The 24,750-nt window shown below is 41.7% G+C and overlaps 1 protein-coding gene across 1 annotated transcript in view; it reads left to right on the top strand.

Moving 5' to 3' along the window:
• ELP1 (elongator acetyltransferase complex subunit 1) overlaps nucleotides 1-24,750 on the top strand; it is a 62,916-nt gene that overhangs the window by 15,678 nt on the left and 22,488 nt on the right. Inside the window, exons 11-29 of the mRNA XM_061426427.1 lie at nucleotides 2,226-2,456; nucleotides 3,461-3,631; nucleotides 4,416-4,515; nucleotides 6,299-6,481; nucleotides 8,889-8,995; nucleotides 9,324-9,427; nucleotides 11,090-11,143; nucleotides 11,236-11,341; nucleotides 12,147-12,262; nucleotides 12,615-12,688; nucleotides 13,443-13,521; nucleotides 13,625-13,704; nucleotides 15,228-15,365; nucleotides 15,474-15,559; nucleotides 15,881-16,029; nucleotides 17,546-17,669; nucleotides 18,616-18,713; nucleotides 20,148-20,349; nucleotides 23,139-23,200. Coding sequence (XP_061282411.1) covers nucleotides 2,226-2,456; nucleotides 3,461-3,631; nucleotides 4,416-4,515; nucleotides 6,299-6,481; nucleotides 8,889-8,995; nucleotides 9,324-9,427; nucleotides 11,090-11,143; nucleotides 11,236-11,341; nucleotides 12,147-12,262; nucleotides 12,615-12,688; nucleotides 13,443-13,521; nucleotides 13,625-13,704; nucleotides 15,228-15,365; nucleotides 15,474-15,559; nucleotides 15,881-16,029; nucleotides 17,546-17,669; nucleotides 18,616-18,713; nucleotides 20,148-20,349; nucleotides 23,139-23,200 — 2,264 coding nt within the window. The remainder of the gene's footprint in view (nucleotides 1-2,225; nucleotides 2,457-3,460; nucleotides 3,632-4,415; nucleotides 4,516-6,298; nucleotides 6,482-8,888; nucleotides 8,996-9,323; nucleotides 9,428-11,089; nucleotides 11,144-11,235; nucleotides 11,342-12,146; nucleotides 12,263-12,614; nucleotides 12,689-13,442; nucleotides 13,522-13,624; nucleotides 13,705-15,227; nucleotides 15,366-15,473; nucleotides 15,560-15,880; nucleotides 16,030-17,545; nucleotides 17,670-18,615; nucleotides 18,714-20,147; nucleotides 20,350-23,138; nucleotides 23,201-24,750) is intronic.

Here is a 24,750-nt window from a genome sequence, read left to right as displayed (position 1 = left end):
GCCAAAAGAATACTGTGGAAGTGAAAGAGAAATGAGGTTAGATATAAGTAAAAATCTTCTATAGATTTTACATTGTAAATCAAATTGTAAATATTATTTTCAGTATATATGTAATATGTGGAAACATTAGAAAATAAAGATGGGAAGAAAAAAGTTCTTCCATAATTCTATCACTCAATAAATTATTAAAATTTTCTTGTCTTCCTAGGTTTTATGTATAGCTATAATCTCATTTTTGTTAAATATGTAGGTATGATACCTACAGGTTTCTAGCTTGCTTTTACAATGTATCTCAAACTATTTCCATTTCAGATATGTGTATTATTTTAAATTGCTATATATTGCTTTATGCTACCATTTATTAAATCTTGTTTTGTTCGGCATTTAAAGTTTTGTAATTTTTCACTGTCATCAATACCAGTATGCTGACCATTTTTTTCCATAAATCTTTTCATTTATTTTCTGCGTGGCTTTGAAAGTTTTTAATCAATAGAACTTTAGCAGAAATGTTATTTGGAAGTTCATTCATTCACTCATTCACCACAATAGTTCTCGACCCTGACTGCACCTTTAGGGAAAAAAATGCTGTCCAGGCCTCATCTCAGAGTTGCTTTCAGTGTGTTATAGTGGAGACTATACATCGATATTTAATTTTATTAAAAAGAGCTTCCAGGTGATTTTTTTTTAAGGTGCGGCCAGAGTTGAGAACCACTGGTTGACCAGGTGTTAATGGCTGGCCCTGTGATTTGCTCACAGGGAAAGTGTTAGTGCAAGAAGAGCCACAATATCTGTCCTTACAGAACATGAGTGTGTGATCTAACTTAAAGCTTGGTGGAAGTATTTATAATAACCTGGTTCAAGAACTAGGTTGGATATGCTGTGATTGCTGAGTTAAGAGTTAGTGATCAGGGAGATGCTTAAAGAAAAAAAATTTCTTAATACAATTAAGATACTCATTTATGTATGGTGGTGGTGGTGATTTAGTCACTAAGTCATGTCCAACTCTTGTGACCCCGTAGACTGTAGCCTGCCAGGCTCCTCTGTTCATGGGGTTCTCCAGGCAAGAATACTGGAGTGGGTTACCATTTCCTCCTCCAGGGGATCTTCCCGACCGAGGAATTGAACCCAGGTCTCCTGCATTGCAGGCGGATTCTTTACCGACTGAACTATCATTTATGATAGCTATTCTCTGTTTAATAAAAGTTGGCTGTGACATGATTAGGTGTTTGTTTTTTTTCCCCCCAGCTTTGTTGAGATCTAATTGACATGTAACTGGTACATTCAGGAGGTATAATATTATGATTTGATACATGCATATACAGTGAAATGTTTACCACAATAGGTTGATTAATTCAATCTTCACTTAATAGAATTATCATTTTTTGTTGTTGTTATGGTGAGGCCATATGAAATCTACTCTCATAGCAGCTTTCAAGTATATAATACAGTATTATTAACTGTAGTCACCACACTGTACATTAGATCCCTGGGACTTATAACTGAAGGTTTATACTCTTTGACCAGCTTCTTCCTGCCTCCTGCACCCTGCAGGTTTAGGTCTTGTTCTTTTAAGAGATGTTGAAAAGGGTAATTGCATATAATCTCCCATGGATTTAACTGCATGCAAAATAGCTAGAAGAAAATAATAAACATCTTAAGCATAATGCAACATAGTGATACTAGTCTCGTGCTCTTGGGTTGGGTATTTTAATCTAATGGCCAAATTTTCTTCTAAGTCTTTATGGAAAAACAGCTCACTAAGGCCCTGTCCTGTTTTGGTAGCTTTCCATCCTAACGATCGTAAAGTGTGATGGTAGAGGCAAGAATGAACGTGTGTGCTTCTGGCCTTACTGATGCTTAACATTTTATCCTCATGAAAAGCTGTACTTTTCACAGTTTTTTTATGTTCACTTCTCTGGTCTTGTAATGTTTATTTTTATCTAGTTGAGTCTGCCAAGTCTTGGTTGCGGCATGTGGGCTCTAGTTCTCTGATCAGGCATCAAACTCGGGCTCCCTGCATTGGGAGCACAGAGTCTTATCCACTGGGCCTCCAGGGAAGTCCTGCTTTAACAGTTATTGTTAATATTATTATCGTAACGAAGAGGCTGCGCAGAAAGGGTCATTTGAAAAAGAAGAGTGCATCCCCATCCCTCTCCAGCAAGTGGTGCGAAGTCTGGCCCCCTGCCCTCTGCCTCTGACGGCCTTCGTCTCGTTTTCCCCTGCAGTTCAGCTCTGGACTGTTGGAAACTATCACTGGTATCTCAAGCAAAGTCTGCCCTTCGACACCTGTGGGAAGAGCAAGATCGTGTCCCTGCTGTGGGACCCGGTCAGCCCATACCGGCTGCACGTTCTCTGTCAAGGCTGGCACTACCTCTGCTATGACTGGCACTGGACGACTGACCGGAGCTCGGGAGATAATCTGAGTGACATGGCAAATGTGGCTGTTATTGATGGAAGTAAGGAGCTGAAGAGATGTGGTGGTTTGACTGGAACTGGGGGATTTTTGTTCAGTTGTTTATTCTGGTTGTTTGCTTTGTTTAAACTTGTGCTTTTGGTTTGGATTGAATGGGAACACCCTTCGGTGAGGCGTGTACTGCCCTGAGAACCATAGTCTCTCCTCTCGACCTGCCTCCCCCAACTCCCTGTTGCACTGCAACTGTGACCTTTACATATTTACTTGTCGGGACTTTGAAGACATTGACATTTCTGACCCTGGGTCAAGAGGAAGACTGCAGTAAGCTTGTGGCATTGGCTATGTCAGCCTTGCTTTCGTGCCCTTGACCCTCACAGCACTCTGTTACGTTGCTTTGTTTTTTTGATGAATGCTTGTTAATTATATACCTTTCCAGGATGTTCAGTTCAAGTCATGGATATCTACCTAGTTCAAGGATGGGTTTGGTGTTTTTTAATTAGGTTGAAGGTGTTTGTTTACTGAAGGGGAAGAAATGGGAAAGCCATAATCCCCTGAATAGACAGTTCATTTATTGCTGATGACATAAAGGAAAGCTTGCTTCTAAGATTGTGATGTGAGTTGGTGTGCTGATTTATGTTCTATGTAGTAGTCACCATACTGGTTTTGCAGTCATACGTTCTGTATAGAGGACTTAAGCAGATATGCCTTGTCACCAGATCCATGCACTGGGAAGTGCTTTAAGGATTTTGGTTTAGTCTGGCTTGTTTGCAGGCCTAGGGTTAAAGCTAGAACCCTGACCTGCTTGCCCTAGTCCCTGGCACCTGACTCTCCAGACCCAGAGATGGGACTGCTCGAGGCCTGGAGGTAGCCAGGCCTATCATCAAGGTCTGATAATAGCCAGATACCGACAGCCCAGATACTTGCTTTTCTCCCCTCCAGTGTATTTAAACTAATTCATTACGAAAACACCAACCGTTAACTTTCAAAAATGGCCTTGTTTTGCATTTCGAGCATGCATGCGTCTAACCCTCTTTCTCTCTCTCCCAGACCGGGTCCTGGTGACGGTCTTCCGGCAGAGTGTGGTTCCGCCTCCGATGTGCACATACCGGCTGCAGCTCCCGCACTCTGTGAATCAGGTCATGTTCTCGGCACGCCCTGAAAAGAGTAACGACCTCGCTGTCCTAGACGCCAGCAACCAGATTTCTGTTTATAAATGTGGTATGTTCAGAAACTGTTATCAGGATGTTCTGAATCACATCCCTCCTACACAGAAGCAAATTATAGTTTGGTGTTGCCTTCACTCTAGGGCTTCCAAAAATGTTGAAGTTTATAATTAATATCATTATTATTGTGCTGTTTGATTGACCTGTAGGGTTTGGGGGGCAGGGATTCAGTCCTACTGTGGCTAAGAACAGTTCTTTTGCCTTATTGAAGTTGAAGGGTTAGTTACTTAAGAATAGTACTCAGCTCTAGAAATAACACAGTGTCTCATCACATCCTTAACATGTTTGCAGTTTTCATGGCCATTGCACACGTTTCCAGTTGCTCACAGCTTTGCTAGGAGCTGTGTCAGAGTGGGGTTTTCCAGTTATATAGACAAGGGAACAGAATGCCGGAGGGTTTGAAGTTTGCTTGAGCAAAAAGGGGCGGGAACCCCAACTTCGGTGTTTCAGTTTCTAGTCTAGTTGTCCTTCCACAGTCCACTGCTGTTTCTAGTTGGTTTCCTGATGTGCTGGAAAAACCTGGGATTTGTGAATTCTATGGTTGTGTCCTGAGATATACTGGCGCATGGCTGTGGTAACCTTGTTTTCAAATAAGTTTTGAATTCTCAGCCTGAAAGGTGCAGAAATTTAAGAAAGAGTTTGAGATGTGGTTATTTTCTAGATTATTTGTGAAGTGGATTACCTTCTAGAACCCCATTAACATGTAGGACCTCATGTTGTTAATATCAGGAAAAATGTTTGTAGTTTACTATGACAATATTTGCTTTATTTTTCCCTAGGTGATAGTCCAAGCATAGACTGTACGGTGAAACTGGGAGCTGTGGGTGGAAATGGATTTAAAATTTCCCTTAGAACGCCTCATCTGGACAAAAGATACAAGTAGGTTGTTGTTAGTTATCTTGGCCCCCTGGAAACAGGAGCAGCCAGCCTCTGTCCTAAACTCAGCCAACTTTAACTGTCTTATCCTGTGCCTGTTGCTCAATGGAACAAGAAATAGATACAACACCTGGGCCCTAGTTTTTCATCTTGGGGAAGTCAGTTATCTGAATGTCATGTATGCTGATGGGTGATGATGGAGTGTAAGTCTTAAGCTGACTTAGAAACCATTCCCCCAACATCGCCTGGGGAGTTTTCTCCAGGGAAAATCCCACAGGAAAGATGGAGATGAAGATGATGGAGCAGAGTACATTTGCTTTCACACATGAGGAGTCATACACTGTTAGCGTGTGGCTGACGTCACAGTGTCTACTCTGCTCATCCTACAGCAGAACTTTCGGTTGCTGTGTTTTGAGGCTCTTGGGTTGGAAATCAGGAGGCATGTTTCCGTTGAAACTATACTATAAACAGTTGGATATAGGAGTTATGAGTTCACTTCTGTGAAAATCCAGAATGTGATTCTATTCTATTTAATACGTCCATGTTCTTAACTACTGTACTACTTTGTCTCCCTAGGGAGCATTTATTCCTAAATCAATGGGGAATAATGCACAAATAACTGAATTTAATACTTAATATTTAATTCTTAAATATATGTGTTATATTTAATAAATGAATATGTTTCCAGCCTCTGTGATTGGGGAACTGACTGTGTAATGCTTAGTAGTTTTTCAAAGAACGTGTACATGGATTTCATTTCACAGACGAAAGACATAGAGGACAGATTTAAGACAAACTCGAAAGTGCGAGGCAATTGAGAATATGGTTTCATTTTTTTAAATTGTGAGGAGGATAGCGCTAAGTCATTTAGAGAAGATTTCATGAAGGGCATGAATTACCTTTTAAAAATTTTTTTATTTACTTTTTTTTAAACTTTTTATTTTGTACTGGGCTACGATTAACAATGTTGTGATAGTTTCAGGTGAACAGCCAAGGGACTCAGCCATACATATGCGTGTTTTCGATGAATACTTATCTTGAACCTTGAAAAAGAGACGGGTTGAGGATTGCCAGAGAAGTATGGGGGCTTTCGGGTGTGGCGGGCAGAAGAGTGTCGTGAGAACCAGAGGCGGGGATGCTCCTGCGTGGGGCTGACTTGCGGTGGGGTGCCTGAGTCCAGGAAGAGCGGACCGAGGAGGAAGGTCAGGCTGGCAACCCAGCTTCTGCAGTGAGCACCCAGATCTGCTGCTTGAGCGGAATGGCAGGAAGTAGCCATCATGCGTTCCCGTGTGAAGTAGCAAAAACAAGGCCCTCCGCCAGTGTTTAAATGCTACAGGAGGAAGGCATTAGCGGCAGAGAAAGCATCTCTTAAGCTAATTAGTCATTTTGCTGTGAGATGCTTAGGAAAAGATGCATTCAACTGAGACCTAAGTATCTACTGAATATCTGAACGCTGGTGAACGGCGACAGTAAAAACTGCTGGCGTTTATTCGCGTGGGGCCTAGTACAATCAGTTTTTCTTGTGTAATCAGTTTCTTAAAGTGCTTTCTTCAGATCTAAAAATCTCAGAGTGTAAGAAACTCAATTTTAAATAGCAGAAAAACATTCTTAAGCCAGGTAAGCATTATTATTTTGGGATTTTCTAGTATTGGGCATTACCTTAGGTTTTGTCCCTCCAAAGAATTAGGATTTGACTGTATAGAAAGCAGTGCATTCTCCATTTAGGAAAACTTCAGTGACGTGAAGATTTTATTCATGCTTGAAAATTCTTCAATATTTAAAACAGAATTCCGATTGAGGACAGTGAAGCTGAAGAAGTAAACCCACTAAAGTTCAGCCTGCTCGCCTGGGTTCAGGAAGACGTTTTCCTGGCCGTGAGCCACAGTCAGTCCGGCCCCCAGTCTGCCATTCACCATCTGACTGTGGCCCCTTCTGAGACGGACGACAAGCAGGGACAGCTCAACATCAGGTATTACAATTCCCTGTATTCCACGTGGTAATAAGCACATAGATACAGGCTTTTTTCTTTTGTGAGCATTGCAGTTTTTTGAGGGTTTTTTTGCATTCAGAAAGCAGGGTTGAGGGGTGATTGCTTCTTTTTGTACACACACTTATCAAGAGCATTAAGTCTTATTTTTAGCTCTGTCAAAGTATAGACTAAAATGCATCAGAAAATGGTAAAAAATAACACAAACGCCAGTAGACGAGGCAAAATGTTTTTAAGGTGTATTAAAACTTTTAATTCAACTTATACTTACATTCTAGAAAGTAATTAGCAGCCTAAGAGAATTAGCAACTCATCAATTATAAGATCTCTACATTTGCACTTCATTTTGATGATGTTATTGTTCAGTGACTCAGTTATGTCTGACTCTTTGCGACCCCATTGACTGCAGCATGCCCTTCCCTGTCCTTCACCATCTCTCGGAGCTTGCTCAAACTCATGTCCATCGAGTTGGTGATGCGATCCAACCATCTCATCCTCTGTCGTCCCTTTCTCCTCCCACCTTCAATCTTTCCCAGCATCAGGGTCTTTTCCAGTGACTCGGTTCTTTTGCATCAGGTGGCCAAAGTATTGGAGCTTCAGCATGAGTCCTTCTAATGAATATTCAGGGTTAAAGTTATTTGGCTGTAGTGACTTCCAGCCTCCTCTTCTATAATTTTCTTTGGCACTTGATTGCGTGTACTACTAGAAAGTCTCCTCTATTTTTGTTTGCTAAAATTTCACAACTCCCTGATCCTCAGTTTCATTTTGATTCCTCACTGCATCTTTGTCACCTAACAGGTCTCATTTAATGAATGCTGTCTTCTGTATTGCAAGCCCTATTGTGCAGCAGAATTGTCTGGGAAGCTCTGAGAAATCCTCAGGTTTTCAGTGTCAAAACTCAGCACCTTACGCATACACTGATAATAATCCCTAGATTCACATGTAATTAAAGGTTCACTGATTAGCTTTAAATCCTGAAAACCGTTGTTGCAAAATTAGGAACCTTTCTTTATTGTACTCATGAAGCATACTCCAGCGCGTTATTACCTTTTAATCTTTGAATGATGATGCTTCGTATTTTTAAAAAAATTTTGTGAATATGTCTAGATGCAGAATATGTTCTAGCTACGTACAGACTTAACAAGGGCTCCCTTCAGAAAACAGAGCAATTGACATTAGAAATGCCTAAATTATGCATATATCTACTACAGAAAATTTGAAATTTTTTATCATTATCCTGTGAAAGTTAAATGCCATTATCGCATTTGCTGTAAAGCAAGTGAGAAGTCATTTAAAATATATTTCTGCTGCTTTGACTTCTGTTTCTCAAAAAAGACTATTTCATTCATATAAAATATTAATGTATTTGATAAAGTCCCATGATCAGCTTATAGCTCTTCATAGTTAACATTTACTATAACTTATGCTTTGTAAGAGGTACTCTTAAGTGCTTTTCCCTGTGTTAACTCACTTATTTTTCACAGCATGTCTCTGACATGTACTGTTGATCATTTTACAGCTGAGGCACAGAGCAGTTGAAGTAACTTACTGAGATAATGGAGGTGGAGCCAGGATCCAGGCCCAGCAGTGCACCTCCAGAGTCCATTCCCTTGACTTCTTCACAGATAATTTATCCTCTCCAAATTTGTGGCTTTTTTGTAGATTGGTTAAAAACTCTGAATGTATATTAGCATTGGCACCACTTGCTTTTATCGATACTTCCACTTCCTTTCAGACATGTCTACTTTTGGTTCATTGACTCAAAAAAAAGTATAATAGCATTAACAGTTTCCCTTCTTTCCATTAATGGGGCCCACAGATTTCTAGGGATAAGTACAGTAGCCATAGTGATACTGAACAGGCTCACTTTCCTACAGATGGACTGCTTTATTTAACACAGTTTATATTGGGTTGGCCAAAAAGCTCATTCAGGTTTTGGGCAGAATGGTATCGAACAACCTGAATGAACTTTTTGGCCAACCCAATATTGGCAGATAAATATTGACACCATATTGTCTACTGAAAGCAGCAAATTGTGATTCACAATAAGTTGCATAAGTTGCTGCCAGAATAGGACTGATGACCTCACAGTGTAGACACCTGGCTTACCGACGTAGTGGAAAATACTCTCATGTTGACAGGTAATTGCATTACCTGGGCTTGAGCTTGCAGTAGTTTATCTGGTAGTGTGTATATAAACATACATGTGTTAGTATGTATATAAACATGTTTATTATGTCTATGTTGTATTGAATGAGGCAGTGCAGCACCAGAGGGAAATTGCTTCTTTTTCTGTTTTGCAAAATCAATGAGTTGTCAGTGCTTTTGAGAAGAATCGTCTATTCATGTTTTCTTCATCTCCTTTTTTTTTTTTTTTCACTCTTCTCAGTTCATCTGTGACAGTGGACGGGGTAATAATCAGTCTGTGTTGCAACCCCAAGACCAAGTCAGTAGCCCTGCAGGTGGCTGGTGGCCAGATATTTAAGTACCTTTGGGGTGAGTATCAGGATGTTGGGAAAGCATGTTTATGACTTATATACATATGTAAATCTTGAGAACGTATACTTGTGAGTGTCTTACCAGTGCCACATTGATTATTAGGTCTTTTAACTACCCTAGAAAACCTTATCTATAGAGTGGAATCAGCAGATGTGTTCTGCCTGTATTTTCTCTTGCAATGAACTGGATTATTCTCAGGAGTTTCCAAAACACATTTGGAAAATGATTTAAATTGCGTGTTAAGTGTTCTGGCAAGCATTGATGTGAGAGTTTTTTTACAAAGAGCAGATCAGCTTTTGTTAAACCTCATCTTCCAAACCTGCAGAGTCACCTTCTCTGGCTGTTGAACCGTGGAAGAACCCTGGGGGGCTCCCTGTTCGGTTTCCTTATCCGTGCACGCAGACTGAATTGGCCATGGTTGGAGGAGAGGTGAGTGAACACGAGGCAGAAGAATTTACCTCGTAGAGCAGTGGCCCAGGAGCTGACAGCGTTAACTAGAAAGAGCGTGTGCTTTGAAAGTGGACCTGCTGCTGCTAAGTCGCTTCAGTCGTGTCCGACTCTGTGCGACCCCATAGACGGCAGCCCACCAGGCTCCCCTGTCCCTGGGATTCTCCAGGCAAGAACACTGGAGTGGGTTGCCATTTCCTTCTCCAGTACATGCAAGTGAAAAGTGAAAGTGAAGTCGCTCAGTCGTGTCCGACTCTTAGCGACCCCATGGACTGCGGCCCACCAGGCTCCTCTGTCCATGGGATTTGCCAGGCATCTTGCTGGAGTGGGGTGCCATTGCCTTCTCCTAAAGTGGACCTGAGTATCCACTAAATCTCAAGGCAACACTCTCCTGAACCTCAGCTTCTCCGTTTACAAAGTAGGTTTAAGAGGTTGCCTCGCATGTGTCAATAGCACTTAGTTGATTCCTTTCCTTGGAGGTATAAATTCGAAAATAGAAAAAATGCAGTTGGCAGACTTATCCCCAGTTGTATAGAACATTCAAAACAGAACATGTACAGAACTAACAAAGTTAGTCTTATAAGTAAATTTTGGGGACAATAGAAATATAATCTTGAAATGGGTATTAAGTAAGTTATTATTCATCAAATATTGGAATTGCCTATAATTGTGGAGGAGGTAGGATGCAGTGGTTACAGAACAAAACTGCTGACCAGTTCCTGCCCTTCTGGAAGTTTTAATCTATCAGTATGGGTATGGCCATCCCCTCTGATTGGAGAGTGAAGTCAGTGAGCAGGGTGTAGAGGTCGAGCACCAAGCGGATTGATGGAGGCTGAGAGGACGGCCGCTGTGAGGATGCAGAGGCCAGCTTCTGGTGGGCTGGGAAGGTCTCTAGGAGGTGGTGGGATATGTGCTGAGATGTGAAGAGAAAGAAAGCTCCATCTCTGAGAAAGGGAGGAAGAACTGTGCATATTGTAAATAAACTTAGAGCTCAGCTTATTCAAGGAACCTAATGGAAGCAGTGGCTAGATGCAGAGGAGTAGGCATTTGCTCACTTAACAAAGACTGAGACGTTGATGATATTAATCAGGGAGTAATGTGATGTGCTTCACGGTTGGAATGGTTATTCTGGCTGCCCAATGGGAGTATGTTGAAAGGGATGAGAGTGGAAGTGACTGTTGGAGTGGAGGCAGTGAGGGGTGAAAGCTGATATGTTTGAGATGTGTAGGACATAGAAATGTCGAGGCTTCTGATGGATTGGATGGCATCATAGGCCACTTTGGCTTGGACCAACCACATCTTAGGCATCTTGAGTCCCGATTACAGGAACTTACATGTGAAATCGTAGGACAGTAGAACCATATAACAGAAAAAATTTGGTTTCACTAGTTTGGTTAGTTGCTAAGTTGAGTTTGACTCTCTTGAGAACCAATAGACTGTAGCCCACCAGGCTCCTCTGTCCATGGGAGTTCCCAGGCTAGAATATTAGAGTGGGTTGCCATTTCCTTCTCCAGGGGGATCTTCCCAACCCGGGGATCAAACCCACGTGTCCTATATTGCAGGAGGATTCTTGACCACTGAGTTACCAGGGAAGCCCCAGTTTGGTTAGAATTGTTGGTAATTTCATGTTTTATTTTTTTGCAGGAATGTATCCTCGGTCTGACTGACAGATGTCGCTTTTTCATCAATGACACTGAGGTAGCATGGCTTGTTTTGATGCTGGATCTGTTTCCATCTTGATTCCAAGTAATATAACTAACTCTCCCCCTTGCCTGCCCGACCTATTGTAGGTTGCATCAAATATCACATCATTTGCTGTATATGATGAGTTTTTATTGGTGACGACTCATTCTCATACTTGCCAGTGCTTTTGCCTGAGAGATGCTTCATTGAAAAGTAAGTTTTCAGTGTAGAAGATAGAAGATAGCCTCTCTTCTAATATCGTTTGTCCTTTGAAGTCTGCTTGACTTTTATGTTTGTCTTTGGCTTTTTATCCTGGAGTCCTAGACTGGAGAAAACGTCAAATTCATTTACTTAGCCTCTTATCTCAATATCTCAGTTAAATCACTCCACGCCAGTTATCAAAGAGTGGGAGGTCCTTCCTTAAAGCAGCATACCCTGAGATAAAAAAATTTTCAGGAAGTTTCTTAACTTATTTTACTTTGAATTACTGTGTAGATGGCAAGCTGGCGATATCCTCAGTCTTCTTTGTGGCCACCCTCCTTTGTACATCTGAAGGACTCTGTCTTGGGGTTTGTAGGAAATCAGCTGCAGTTTTTCCTCGATTCCTCGCACCCCCTCCCCTATGTGTGTGTGTATGCGTGCACACAGTTCTGTTACTAAGAAAGAAGTAGCCCACTTGTTTTCTTTGCTTCTAACTCGGAAATGGACTCTTTGGTGTGATTGTAGTGTACCGATAAAACTAAGACAGAGAGAAACTGCCCAGTTCTCCCACTGGCTTCCATGTCAGCTGAGAAGTTGTTTGTGCATCATGCATGAGGGCTCTGTAAGAGAGGGCAAGATCCTGGGATGAACTTGTTTATCCGAAAGGCTGATGGTCTTGAGGCTGAGTGACAGAGCAATCCAGCTTTGTTATTAATCACTTCCTTCTCCTTCGGATAACGTGCTGTTTCAGCTGCAGTTAATGGAAAGTAGCTTGTCGTGACAGTAATTCTCAAGGCTTGGTCTGTGGTGTCTTTAGCATTGCAGGCAGGTCTGAGCAGCAGCCACGTGCCTAATGGCGAGTCTCTGCGGAAGGTGGAGAGGGGTTCACGCATCGTCACTGTTGTGCCTCAAGACACAAAGCTTATATTACAGGTACATTGATTTTTCAGACTGTGTTTCTGATTGTCATTTGGCAATAAATACCAGACAGTTCTTGCGGATTATATTTTATCATTTGTATTAATTTATTATAAGCCTTTCCTTGCTAAATTCTCTATCAGCTTTATACAAACTAGTGTTAAAACAGGCTCTTCCCAGTAAGGCTAAAAGGGAAACTTCTTAAAAGTCAAAGTAAATTTTGAGCACAACTAGATTTTGCCAAAGTATGCTCATTTTACAGTGCTGTGTTAATTCTCGAAGAAGAGTTAGGTAAAGTTGTATATCCTGGGTATTTAAATTTTTTGTTTAATAAAACATGTTATTGATTTGATTTATTTATTCTAAGATGCCAAGGGGAAACTTAGAAGTTGTTCATCATCGAGCCCTGGTTTTAGCTCAGATTCGAAAGTGGTTGGACAAGTAAGTACCATGTATATGATTAGTTAGCTTATTGTTATGACTTATGTGTGAAGGCAGCAAGTATTCTATTAAGATTTTTTAAAACTTAAAAAGTATTTAAATATTTCATTACAGATATCTTCAATCAGATCCTCAGAGGCTTTCTTCTTTTGCCAGTTAGATTCTTAAATTGTATGGTGTAGAAGACATTCCTAGCAGAAGGAATGATGAGGCTTATGGTATGAAACAGCTTCTTAGCCCAAGGGGATCCATATGGGCTTTAGATGGCCTGTGAACCCAGGGCAATTTTACGCTATCCTGTATCTGTGTATTTATCTGGGCAGAAAGTCCAAGGCTTTCAGCAAACTTATAAAAAGACCTATGACCCCAAAATACATGAACCACTGTTGTGAAGGAAATGATCCATTGTTTGCATCTTTGAATTTGGGGGAAAGTTTATATTGGAAAGATAGATGTTTACTAACATTTTGTTAAAAAAGAAGGTAGCCCTGAGTTCCATAAAGATTTTCTTGTGTGAGTGTGTGGGGATCAAGTCCTCAGATGGCCTTGATGGCTAAGTCATCACACCATTTAGGAAGGTAAATGAACCAAGTGCCTGATTTTTTTTCATTCTATGATTTCAGAGCAGAAATCCAGTAGTAGTTGGGCTGTAGTCTTAATTTTAACTGGTTTATATCCTTATGAAAATGTGCTGAGTCCAAGGAGCCGAGTTTTTGTGAAATGTCCCTTCTCTCCATTTTCTGTCTTTCTCCAGACTTATGTTTAAAGAAGCATTTGAATGCATGAGAAAACTGAGAATTAATCTCAATCTGATTCACGATCACAACCCTAAGGTAACACTCTAAATCTGATATTTATCATAGTGTACTTTAGGCTTGAATTAATATGATCTGAACTAAGATGTTTTGTTCTTTTTTTTATTCTTTTTTTGGGTAGGTGTTTCTTGAAAATGTGGAAACCTTCATAAGACAAATAGACTCTGTGAATCATATTAATTTATTTTTCACAGAATTGAAGTAAGTATTTTGAATAATTCATGAATATCATATCCATAATTTTCTCTTTTCTGATTAAGGAAATCAAACAGATAAATAGAGGAGAAAATTTACTTTCAGTGTAGTTTTTTAAATCTCTAACTCTTAGATGCCACATGTACTGGATTTTTACTCTTTTCCCTTCTTTTTAAAACTGAGACTTTAAAACATGTCCTGAAAATTACTCTTTGTCATTATTTTTAGGTATACATATAAAAACTATTAATTGAAATAAATGGCTTCTTTTTCTGCAATAACTTTTATCTAAGTTTTTAAATGAAAAATTCTGAACATGTAAGGAAGTTGAGAGAGTTGTCCAGCGAGCATCCTGTACTATCACCTAGATTCTACAGTTCATATTTTCCTGTATTTGCTTTATCACTATCTACCATCTGTCCATCCACCATTCATCTTTATTTTAAACAAATTTCAAGGTAATTGTAGACATAAATCCACTTTGCCTGTGTAACGTTAACTAGAGTATATTCTTTGTGTACAGGGTCCCACCCCCTCCATGTCAGATTTATCTGTAGCGAAATGCACAGATTATAAGTGTACCGTTCACTGAGTTTTGATAAATGTATGCTTCCATGCCGTCCTGGCCCCTATCAAGATAGCGAACATTTCCTTCTCAGAAAGTTCCTCCAGATCCCTTCCCATTTATTCTTTCCCCACCCTTTTGGCAACTGCTTTTTTGAGTTCTTCACTGAAGATCAATTTTGCCTGTTCAGGAACTTCATAGAAATGAATTGTATACCTAGTATTGACTTTCTGTGTAAATAAAGCTGCTTTCATTCAGCATGTTATCTGGGGATTCATCCCACGTTTTCACATGTAAATAAAGCTGCTTTCATTCAGCATGTTATCTGGGGATTCATCCCGTGCTTTCACATGTATCACTAGTTTATTCTTTTTAATTGCTCAGTAGTATGCCGTGAAAAAGAAAGAGAGTGAAAGTGTTAGTCACTCAATCGTGTCCAGCTCTTTGTGACCCCATGGACTGTAGGGCACCGGGCCCCTCTCTCCATGGAATTCTCCAGGCAGCAGTACTAGAGTGGGCTGCCAATTCCCTTCTCCAGGGATCTTCCCGACCCAGGGATCGAACCTGAGTCTTGTGCATTGCAGGCGGACTCTTTACCACCCGAGCCGCCAGGGAAGCACAGTATGCCATAGTATAAACATGCTACAGCTCATTTCTTCATTCTTCTGTGAGTGGACACCTGTACTAGACCCAGTCTGGGGCTATATTAATGTAACAGCTATAAACATTACCATTTAAGTCTTCTGTGGATATGTTTCATTTCTCATTTTCTCCGCTTTTTACTATATATGACTATTTTTAGAATTAACTACCTTCCAAAAGCCATTTTTATTATTTTTTTAAATTTTATTTATTTTGTTATTTTATATTTATTATCTCATCAACACTCCAATATATGTGTTAGTAGTTTGCTAGCTGGGACATATGTTTGGTTTGTGACTTTTTAATACACACTTAATCTTAGGGAAGAAGATGTTACAAAGACCATGTATCCTCCACCAGTTCCCAGCACTGTTCCACTGTCCAGCGATCCTGATGAGAAAAAAGTAGACCTTATCTGCGATGCTATGAGAGCAGCCATGGAGAACATAAACCCTCACAAGTACGTGTGCTGTCATGAGTTGGCATCTTTTGAATAACAGAAGTGTGTAGTAGTTTCTCTTCAGCTTGTTCATCGCTCTTACTGTGCTGTCCTTCGCTTACACTGCAGGTACTGCCTGTCAATACTCACCTCTCATGTGAAGAAAACGACCCCAGAGCTGGAGATTGCACTGCAGAAGGTACACGAACTTCAAGGTAGAGACATGTTGACAGTCTGTGTGTATCGGGGCCCTGACTGACATCGGGTCTTCGGTCTTCGGGAGGTAGCCCTGACCAGGACCAGCACCACATCACCAATTCAGACTGTGGCCTTTTGGTCTCCACTTTAAAACCTGGGTCTGTTGGTTTTTGGTGCTACCCTACAAAGCATGTACCAAATCGTCAAAGGACTGTTTTCTGTCTAGTGTCCACTTCTGTCAGGAAAATGTGTTACTTTCTCTTTTTGGTTATGCTGCTAGGTGTATGGGTTTTCTCCCCCAAATGATTTTGTTCTGTTGTTTCCTTACACACCGACAGGAAATGCTCCACCAGTCCCTGACACTGTGAGTGCCGAAGAGGCCCTGAAATATTTGCTGCTTCTGGTAGATGTTAATGAATTATATGACCATTCTCTTGGGACCTATGACTTTGATTTGGTCCTCATGGTAGCTGAGAAGTCACAGAAGGTATGTGGAGTTACTCCTTCGACATAGTTAGCATTTTTGTGGATGCGAACATGAGAGTGTGAAGCAGTGCTCCTGACGTGCAGAGTTTGGGCTGAAGTTAAAGCTGTGAGTGCGGGCCTCCAGGCAGATCTGCCAGTCTCCAGGGTCCATACTTAAGGGTCATTCTCTGTCACTGTTCTGGCCTATCAGAGTGTTCTGCTTGCTAGATTGAACAATTGAAATAAAGCCATTTGATTGTTTTCAAGCGTACAGGCGAAAATGAGAACAAATTCTGCTCTTATAAAGGAAATACAGCAGGTGATTTATATTCCAGTCCAGCTTTATCACGCAGCATCTTTTTCCAGTGGAAACTGGGAACCTGGAGAATAGAAAGGTTCGAGGCCTCTTTGTCTCACCTTGCCATGCTATGGTCCAAGAGTTTGAGCACCTCTGGTTTGCACATTTTTTATCTGTTTCTTTTTTTTTTAACACCCTCAGTTTCAGCCCCTGTCATTCCTTTCTTTGCTCTTGCCGGAATGACCTTCCCAAAGAGGAGAATTGGATCCCCATTCCTCTGCTTACAATCTTTCATGGGCTCCACCTTCCCCCTAGGAAGAAGTTCAGAGGCTCCATGCTTAAAGTCTCCTCCGTGATCTGGCATTTGTGTATGTCTCAGCTCTCACCTCTTGATGTTATCCCCTTTTCTCTGCAGTGGATGCGAGGCAGTGCTTTTGTCTCCCAACTGCCACATACCTTTGCAGGTGGCATGGCTTCTGTTTCCCCTGGGCCCATGCGCTTCCAGCACTCTCATCCTCTCTGTTCACCTGGCTGATTCTCACTCATCTTGGTGGAAGGATGCCCAGGCGACATTTTTTCAGTGAACTGTTGCTGGTGCCTCCCTGCCCAGCATCCAGGGACTGAATGAGATGGCCATCCTATGTGCTTTTATGACACCCAGTGCCTACCAGATGTACCAGTCTATCTCCTCTACTAGATTTTAAGTTTCCGAGGATGAGGGAATCTTGTTTTCCTTATTAACCTATGAAACAATTGGTATTGTGAGATTAAGCTAAGAGTTAGTCATTATTATTCAGAGTGAAAACTAAGAACACCCATATGTTAAGGCATTTTTTCCAAATGTGGTTTTATGTAGTTTGATTTTTTACATAATTAATATATTAATATACTACATATTTTGAAGAGGGCTTCTGTGATAGCTCAGATGGTATAAAGAGTCTGCCTGCAGTGCAGAAGACCTAGGTTCAATTCCTGGGTCAGGAAGATCCCCTGGAGAAGGAAATAGCTACCCACTTCAGTATTCTTGCCTGGAGAATTTCTTGGACAGGGGAACCTGGTGGGCTACAGTCCATGGGTTTGCAAAGAATTGGACATGACAGAGCAACTAACAATTTAGCTTTCACATATTTTGAAAATGCTGTAGCTTTGGATTTATTGCTACAATTACTATATATTTTTATTTTTAAAAGTAAATATTATCACAGGCACTAAAATTATCCTTTAAAAAAATTTTTTTTAGGATCCCAAAGAATATCTTCCATTTCTGAATACACTTAAGAAAATGGAAATGAATTATCAGCGGTTCACTATAGATAAACACTTGAAGCGATATGAAAAAGCCATTGGCCACCTAAGCAAATGTGGTAAGTATGAGTTAGTATATTTATTTCTGTTCAAATATTCTTTGGTAGGGTACAAATTGAAATCGAATGTTAGTTGAGACAGACTGATTTCAGTTTCCACACCTGAAAATGTTAACAACTGTGGCTGCAGACCTGATTTTTGTCAGTTTTGATAAACTGAGGGTACAGTGATGTCTGAGTGAACTCGGGGAACTGTCAATTTTGAAAAGCTGAGGGTACAGCAGATGTCTCTGAGTGAACTCGGGGAGCCCCATAGCTCAGATCCTTTTGAGTCAAGTGATCACCTTTGAAATTCACTCCGTGTCTCAAAATCATAATTGGTTGATGCTTCATTCTTCTCATGGTGTATGCAAACACCCTGAGGAGACCCAGCTTGTCCGAGTGGCCATGGCTCCTGTGCCCTGAAAGACACAGTTCTGACTGGCAGTTGTATGAAGTAGAACCGGCACGATGCCGGGTGGTCGTTTCACCCATGCCTGGCTGATGCTGGGACCTCGGCCTTCCGTATTCATGATTTTTTCCTGATGGCCGAGGCAGGGTCGAGAAGAGTCGCCTGAGGTGCTTGCATTCAGGTCTGTGTTCCTTGGAGAATCAGGTTCATCTGGGCTAGGCTGGGACTCAGGCGTCTGTATATGGTTAATAAGCTCCCTAGATGATTCTTATTAAGAAGGTTGAGAAAACACTGGGCTGGGTGGTCATTTCTCAGGGGCCGCATAAAATTCCTTTTGAGCAGAACTCTGATCCCAATTAGTGCTTCTTAAATCTCAGAATCTGCAGTGGTGCGCATTAAAGTTCACATTCCTGCATTCCATTTCTCTGGATACTCTAATTATGCAGGTCTTAAAAAGCTCCCTTGTTGGTTTTATGTAAGGACCAGTGGTAGAGATGAAATCCATTATGCTTCTCCAGTCTTAAGCTTGTGTGCGTGTGAATCTTACTCCTGTAGGACCGGAGTACTTCCCAGAATGCTTAAACTTAATAAAAGATAAGAACTTGTATAATGAAGCTCTGAAGCTCTACCCACCGAACTCGCAGCAGTACAAGGTGTGTAACACGTGAAACGAACGAGTGCTCCTGATTTTGCTTTGTGCTTCATTTGGAAAGGGATGAGGATCCTGTGTCCCTGACACTTTCCTTGGTTTCAAAGTTAATCTTCAAACTAATTACTCTTATCTTAAACTTCTTATCTGAGAGAATGGCCCTCACCTATTCCTCTTGGAAAGAGGTTGCCCAGGTCAGAAACCTAGGCATTGTCGCTGGATCCGCATCGGAAATGCTTTGGGGGCTTCCATCCTGCCCCCTCCAGCCCAACCTCACTGAGCATCCTGATGCATCTTTCCCATATAATTCTGCATAAAGTTTGGTTTACTTGTTTAAACAAACGTCTGTTTAGCTTTACTCACATGCTAGATACTCCGCTTGTCAGCTACATGAATTCTCACAACAGCCTGATAGGTGTTGTGCACAGTTTTTAAATGAGGAAGCACTTTGCCGGAGAACCTGCGATGTGGAGCCCATGCCATCATCAGCAACATTTTCACTTTGTCCACAAATTGCACAGATCTTGCTGTGCGGCCACCTCTTGAGCATCGGCTTTCTCTGCCAGCCCTCTACCTCCCTGTCCTTTAGCCGTCCTTGTCCTTCTAAACTCTACTCTCCTCTGCCAGAAAACCATTCCTGGATGAGGTGCCAGACACTGAGCTCCCAGCACACCTCATTCTTGCCTTGGGGATGGCATTTATCAATCTGCTATGTACTGATTTTTTTCCCCCACCAGGCTGTGGGTTCCCTTAGGGGCAGGGACCCCATGTTATTCCCTCTGTTTCCCTGCGTAATGCTGAGCTTGGGGAACAGAGAATTTGGCCAAAGGCCGCCTCTTTGCTCTCATGTTCATTATCTGTTCCTCTCCTGTGCACTCTCTGCTTCAGTCGTACTGGCCTTGTTATTCCGACCTGTGTGTTCCATACCCATTCCTGCCTGATCGCCACGGTGCCTTCTGTGCTCTTGGCACAGAATACTCTCCCTTAACTCTCCACACGGCTTCTCCTCACAGCCCTCTGAAATAGAATTCCCATGACTCTCCCTTTACCACTGTCTGCCATTATATTGTTGACCATATCAGGTTTATTAAGTATGTTCTCATTCACCATCATAACAGTAGCTTGATCATGGTTCTCGTTAGTGTTTTTTTATGTCTGGTTGGCTGGTTTTTTTTTTTTTCCTTTGTTATATTTTTTGCATTGCTGTGTTACTCCCACTGCCCTGAATAGTACTCAGTAATTATTTGTTGGATGAACAAACAGCATATCCTCGGTAAGGTTTTAAATGAAAAAAAGATTGAATTCACTAGTCATCCACAGGGTTTTTCTAAGTAATTCCAAGGAATTTCAAGTAAAATGACCAAGACAGCCTTCCCTGGAGATTTAAAGAACAAGTTACCACCTCTCCTTACTGACCCTGCGTCTCCTCCTGCCCCAGGACATCAGCATTGCTTACGGGGAACACTTGCTGCAGGAGCACCTCCATGAGCCGGCAGGGCTCGTGTTCGCCCGCTGCGGTGCTCACGAGAAAGCTCTCAGCGCCTTTCTGGCCTGTGGCAGCTGGCAGCAAGCGCTCTGTGCAGCGGCCCAGCTTCACTTGACCGCAGAGCAGCTGGCTGGCCTGGGCAGGACTCTGGCAGGTAAACACGGTCGTTAAGGTTCTCCCAAACAAGAACTTCCCTAAGCGTTTGTGTTTCTTTGGTTTCGTTTGGAATTTTTGCAAATACCTGTAAGGTAGCCCACTTTGATGCCCCCAAAAAGGCACTGATAAAAATTACTTTGGAATGGCTTACTAGGTAGAGTAAAAGTTGAACTGCTACAAGAGTCCCCAGATACGATGGCATGACAGGGAAAGCAGCTCACGTCTCTGTCTCGCAGTTCTGGCAGGTCTTCCCACAGTGCACATCTGCCGTCTTTTCGGCAGTAGTTGAAGTTGGATTTTGTCCGTATCTGTGTTCCAGTCCTCGGGGAAGGGAAAAGCTGGAGTCATGAGAGAACACTTTAACTTTTTTTTTTTTAATACTTATTTATTAATATTTTTAGTTATTTGGATGCTGCAGGTCTTAGTCGTGGCATGTGGGATCTAGTTCCCTGAACAGGGACCAAACCTGGCCCAGCTGCATCGGGAGTGCAGAGTCTTAGCCACAGGAGCACCAGGGAAGTCCCAGGAGCACTGAACTTTAAGTTGGCAATGACTTAGCTAACCCTCCTTCTCCATCTCATTCACTGAAACTCACACCTTATACGGAGAAGGCAATGGCACCCCACTCCAGTACTCTTGCCTGGAAAATCCCATGGACGGAGGAGCCTGGTAGGCTACAGTCCATGGGGTCGCGAAGAGTCGGACACGACTGAGCGACTTCACTTTCACTTTTCACTTTCATGCATTGGAGAAGGAAATGGCAACCCACTCCAGTGTTCTTGCCTGGAGAATCCCAGGGATGGAGGAGCCTGGTGGGCTGCCGTCTATGGGGTTGCACAGAGTCAGACACCACTGAAGCGACTTAGCAGCAGTAGCAGCAGCATACCTTATAGGTACATTTGGTACAGTGTAGCTGGGTAGCCAGGTGCCCTATAAGAATGTAAAGATGAATTTTGGGATGGAGCCATTCAAACACAGACAGTAGATTATTGGAAAACGAAAACATAATGGCGGTTTTCAGAAATGAGGCCAAATGTATAAGCAGTCCGAAAGCAGAGCCAGTTTAGCTGTTTCAGGGTGTGTAACCAGAGGCAAAGCTATTTCAGAGTCTGGTTTCTTAGAGTGGAGTGGCACCCAGAGCGCCCAGGAGAGACAGGTGGGGTGCTGGCCCTTTCGATCATGTTTGAAGTGAGTGGCTGGTATATTTTCTCCCTGTTTTTCAAGAGTCTTGTAAATATTGTTATGATTTCCCCCAAAACAGTCCTGAGAAAAATTTCAAATTATAGCCTCTTAAACGTATGAACATATTCTATTTCGTTATTTCACTTTGTTTTTTCCCCCTTGGGATTAAAAAGTGTGAGATTATGACTTTTCTTTTTCTGGCATTTTCTGGTTATTAGATGGGCTTCCCTGGTAGCTCAGCATATTGGTTCTGTAGACTCTTCTATAAGCCCTTTCAATTTCCAAGCTGAAGTCTTTTTACAAGTATTGAGAAGTCCTTATTTGAGTCCCATTAAAACTCTTCATTCTGGCTCCATTGATACTTCTGCTCTAGAAACTTGTTATTTGCTTATACTTTCCAGCTCTGTTCTTGGGGTCTATTATCTTACATTTTTTGTGACTCTTAGCTTCCTGTTTTTCATGCCTTATAGTGCAATATACCTAGTTTTTCCAGATGTTTAGCAGAAAAAGGTGGAGAAGAGAGTGGCCAAAGATTTTTGGGAACTGTTATAAGGTGGAGTCACTTCATTTGTACATTTAACTTAGGCAGTTTACACAAGTCACCAAAAGAGAGAAAAGATAGCTGTTTAGTGGCGGTGACTCTTCCTGGTTTTGTAAATGATAATATGCCCTGGAATTAGCATGAAATAGAAGACATGAATCTGCCAGCCCCTTAGTTAACTTCGGTTTCTATGTGCCTCTCATCAAGACACACTCCCACTCAACTGGACCAAGAGTGATTCTCAAATCTAGAGATACTGCCATGTTCCTGACAAATGCCAACCACCCCCATCTAGTGCTCAACCAAGGCAACAGCAGCATCTTCCTATTAGAGGAAGAAATGGATCAGTGAGAGTGCTAGGTCAGTTTCCATATGAAACCTTTTTAAGCATTTATTCCTGAATGATTTTGACTATATGTGATTTTCACATCCCATGCTAAATTTAGATTTTAACTGCCGCTTTAGGATAGGACTCTGGTATTCCTGCCTATATCTCTCATAGAAATTCACAAAGTATTAATACTTTGCTTGATGCAAAAAAGACATAATGCATTAGGTGGCTCAGTGGTATAGAATCTGCCAGCCAATGCAGGACATACAGGTTAGATCCCTGAGTCAGGAAGTTCCCTGAAGGAGGAAATGGCAGCCCACTCTAGTATTTTTGCCTGGAAGATCCCATGGATTGAGGAGCCTGGCGGTCTAAAGTCCATGTGGTTGCAAAGAGTTGAACATGACTGAGCACACACATCTAGACATACTAATGAAGCATGTCAGCAAAAGAATGGTCAGCTCTTGTCTTACCCAGTGCTTCACAAACATGCTTGACCTGAGAATGGTTTCTTGGTCCTGCCTTTCATTGTTCTTTGAACAATCTTGGGGAACACTTTTGTAAATGTTATTTTAAAGCAGCTCATTTTGAGTGTATGCTCTGCAGAGCTCAATCTCCATTATGTCGGAGACCATTTTGATTTAAATAGTACCACTGAAAACCACTTCCACTTGTGTTTTGGTAATGCTGATCTTAGCCAACTATGAGACTCAAATGCTTATTGTTGTCTTTGCAGGAAAGCTAGTTGAGCAGAGGAAACACAGCGATGCAGCCACAGTTTTGGAACAGTACGCTCAGGTAAACAGTACACTCAGTTCTTCCCTTCTACTCACACCCCCGCAACGCACACACACCAAGTCATTATTTCCCATTTGTACCTTAGCAATCATGAAAAGAAGGGACTGTGGGTATTCAGGAAATCCAGAGATAGTATTTCCCTTGAAGGTCTTCCATCTTGCCTACTTAACTTGGAAATCTAAATTCAGTATATCTCTGCTGCTGCTAAGTCGCTTCAGTCGTGTCCGACTCTGTGCGACCCCATAGACGGCAGCCCACCAGGCTCCCTCGTCCGTGGGATTCTCCAGGCAAGAACACTGGAGTGGGTTGCCATTTCCTTCTCCAATGCATGAAAGTGAAAAGTGAAAGTGAAGTCACTCAGTCGTGTCCGACTATTAGCGACCCCATGGACTGCAGCCCACCAGGCTCCTCCGTCCATGGGATTTTCCAGGCAAGAGTACTGGAGTGGGGTGCCATTGCCTTCTCTAAATAATTGTAATTTCTGTGAGGTAGAATACCAAAGAACTCTAATATGCACTAGTGGCTTGACCTTGGTGGAAAATAGAAATTAAATCATAAGGCAGTTATATTTTTTATATTAACGTACCAAAGTAGGAACAATGAGAAAAGACCATTCTAAACCAAAGTGATTGAACTTGAGACCTCCTTTTTTGGCTTTCACTCCCATTGTCTCTGTTGGAAATGTCTCTTTTACCTCAGGCAACTTTTTGGGTTCCAGTTTTCCAGCAGATTATAAAGTATCCATACCAGCTTTTGATAGAATTGTAGATTTATTATGAAAATAGTAAATCCATGCATTGTCATGGGCCACAGACTCAAAGGACACAGGCATACACCTGTTACCAGGGATTCCTTCCTTCTAGAGTTTTGGCCTTTCATGAGAAAGTGTTGTTACTAGCAGGCACACTTGCATAACTAAATGATGCTTTTATAATGCTTCATTGTCTTTCGTGTAATAAGGATGAGTGAAAGAAGATAACTAAAATTTGATATCACTAGATCCTAGAAAGAGAATATGGTGATTCAACTGAAAACATGAAGACATATCCCACTGAAGATGGTTAATTAAATGGAAAGGAGGCTCGCTTGTGATTTCTAATATTTCTCTTTGATTCTTAGGATTTCTTTGTCTCTGGTCTCGTTACCCATCTGTCCTTGCATGTTGTCTCTTGTTTCCATTTGAGGTGTTATCATATTTATCATACTCATTTTTTAATTCCCAGCCTCATAATCTCAAGATACCTGCCATATCAGTGTCTGGTTCTGATGCTTGCTCTGACTCTTCAAACTGCATTTTTATCCCTTTTTAAAAATGCCTTGTAATTTTTTGTCAAAAGCCTAATGTGATACCTGGGTAAAAGGAAATTTGATCAGAGGCCTTTAGTGATGTGATGAGCCTGGGGTTTGGGTAGGAGGAGACGTGTTCTCTAGTCCTGTGATTAGGCCTCAGTCTTTGAGTATGTGCTTCAGCTGTGAACTTCACCAGGGCTTGTCAGTTTTTTTCACCCCTCAGTAGGACAGGAAAGTTAGAGTGGGCCAGAGTTGGGTAT

Source organism: Bos javanicus, chromosome 8, assembly GCF_032452875.1.
Source record: "Bos javanicus breed banteng chromosome 8, ARS-OSU_banteng_1.0, whole genome shotgun sequence".
Classification (NCBI taxonomy): domain Eukaryota; kingdom Metazoa; phylum Chordata; class Mammalia; order Artiodactyla; family Bovidae; genus Bos; species Bos javanicus.
The sequence above is the reverse complement of the archived record's forward strand: the minus strand, read 5'-3'. Positions and strand labels throughout refer to the sequence as shown.